We start from the raw sequence: 2500 nt of genomic DNA, 5'->3' as shown, positions 1-2500 counted from the left end.
TATATATATATATTGTTGGTGGATTTTATAGTGTTAAAACCTCTTTTGTAGTGTCCTCTCATTTGTACGTTTGCTCGAGGTAATAATGTTCAGTCACCAGAAATTGAAAGTACACCGAGGAGAAAACACATAGAAATGTTGAGTGTGGCACTATGCAGTGAACCGTCAAATACTTTCTCACCACACTGAGCACTTCTTCTCTGGATTCATGTAGCTGCCCTTTGGGCAGTTGAAGGCTTCTGAAAATTCCTTCGAGTTATGCAGTGTACCAATAACCCTGTTGCAAAACGAAACAAAAAATTCCCGTTATAATACATATTTACATATTTAAACCAATTATTTCAAAGTTATGACAACATTTATGCGCTGCTAGTTTCAGATTTCGTGTTATATTTCCTGGTATGACGTCTTATATTCACAGTTGGATAAGTTCCATACATATTATGTCTATATAGAGACATTTCGTTCGGATGCTTTTGAAACTTCTAATGCATGATTGGAAGTATCTAAATCAACTTTTCGCTCTATAGAACGTAAGATCACGATGCTATGTAGTTATATCGCTGGATATGTCACATCATTATCATCGTTTTATGTACATTTTCTGTGGAGTATGCTTTACTTTTATTGGTTCATTTTGTTTTTTCTTCTCTGTATAACTACATGTCTTTCACTAATTAACACACCATGTATCAAATGTGGTAATTCTAACTTAACTATATATATATATGTATGTATATACATAGACATACACACACACACACACTCACACACAAAACACGCACGCACACAACTCACACACACTCACACATAAAACACGCACACATACATATACAATACCTCTCCCTGGTATTACAGAAACTACGATGTGTAAATTGTATGGCTATTTAACTTTGTCCAATGAGTTGTCCTTGTCCAACCATGACCTCACAAGAAAGTTGACTAGATTTCTTATACTGCTACTAGATTTGTGTTAGGTGCTTAAAGTTTACATTTGTCTCCCCTGAATCTTTTACCTTCTGGAGTTGCTTCCCTTGAAAATATGTACGTCCGTCCACACCTACTCGCATCCATTTACAAACGAACATACACAAAAGCATACGCACGTGCACATGCACTCGCACTCGCACGCTAAAAGACAACTACAGTTTTCCTATTTCGGTAATTGGAAACTTGACGCAACAATCCGTTACATCCTGTCTACTTGCGCACAGCGAATTGCCAATGTTTCTGTCTAATAGACTCTCCACATTGCGAAAGACACAACATTCTTAATTGATGAAGATTAATTGGACTGATTGGCCACAAATATTTGTCAGGTATATTTAATGAGCAAGTTAAAATGTCTGAGAGACAAGTAACATTAAGATATCATAGGAAATGTTTGCTTACCGAAATCGACCTGGGCTGTGGTACCCAGACAAAATGCGGTTCTGTGCATACTGGGGCCGCATGTTCCCACACCAAACCTGAAATAAAGTCAATAACATTCAATCAACGCTCATTGTATTAGAATAAAATCTACTGCAACTGTTGTAACTAGTAATAGAACTACAACAACAATCCTCACTGTTATCACCGACGGTCACGTAGTTTGCCAGGATGAAACTACGTTGAAATGTTATAAACATGCACTACACGTAACATGCACACCCCCACGTAAAGGGAGTGTTAAAAATTATACGCACCCTTGTTTTTTCATTGTATTTACACAAAGGCAGGGGATAAACATGTACGTCATTTTTCTATATAGCCTCTTTCCTTTTCGATGCACTTGGTCCAGCGGTCCACAAGCCTGCATATTCCTTCCAAAATGAAGGTTTTCGGTTGGTCTGGAATCTGCCGCATAAAGATGGACCCACGTTTCATCTTTTGTAACTATTGTACTTAAAAATTTGTCGCCCTCATTTTTGTAGCGATCGGGTAAACGTTGGCAGACCTCAAAATGCTTGCACTTTTCCTCTGCAGTAAGCTCTCTTGGCACCCATATTGTCTCTGATAAATTTTAGCACGTGACACACCTTGCGACCAGAGCAATCGGGTGACTGCTCTTTGTTCAGTTTGGTGCACATTGCTAGCAGAGCGATCATGCTTACACCGTAAAGTCAGAAAGAAAAATGGCGCCATCAAGCTCAACCTTTGATCATGCGACCACAATAGTACTAACTATAAGTACACAAGCGCAGGAGGCAATGTGATATTTTATGGCGAACGTGCGAATAATTTTCAACTTCCTCAAGTACTAAGACGTAGAAAGTATATGTTATAATATTCATTTGCGGTAAATAGCTGTTTCAAACCACTAACCTGCGCAAATCCCAGGAAGAACAATTGTTCATGGGTATAGTTAAGACCGGGTAGTTTCGGCTCTTCTGCTCCTCGCTTACGGATCCAGTTCTTGTAAGCCTAAAATGTAAATAAAGAATTAATGCAATGACTTTCTGAAAATTCTATCATATTTCAAGTTGTTTAACAAAGAAAATTGGCAAATGCCGAAGAA

General features: G+C 38.2%; 1 protein-coding gene across 1 annotated transcript in view; it reads right to left on the bottom strand.

The window, feature by feature from the left end:
• Positions 1-2500, bottom strand: part of LOC106884467 (neprilysin-1) — a 292527-nt gene that overhangs the window by 5 nt on the left and 290022 nt on the right. The window contains exons 19-21 of the mRNA XM_089361264.1: positions 2308-2406; positions 1393-1469; positions 1-277 (exon numbers count right to left, since the gene is read on the bottom strand). The exon at positions 1-277 is cut by the window's left edge and continues 5 nt beyond it. Coding sequence (XP_089217390.1) covers positions 178-277; positions 1393-1469; positions 2308-2406 — 276 coding nt within the window. The 3' untranslated portion in view covers positions 1-177. The remainder of the gene's footprint in view (positions 278-1392; positions 1470-2307; positions 2407-2500) is intronic.

Source organism: Octopus bimaculoides, chromosome 12 (assembly GCF_046866305.1).
Source record: "Octopus bimaculoides isolate indiv1 chromosome 12, ASM4686630v1, whole genome shotgun sequence".
Lineage (NCBI taxonomy): Eukaryota > Metazoa > Mollusca > Cephalopoda > Octopoda > Octopodidae > Octopus > Octopus bimaculoides.
Note: the sequence above shows the minus strand (reverse complement) of the source record. Positions and strands in the feature narration are given on the sequence as shown.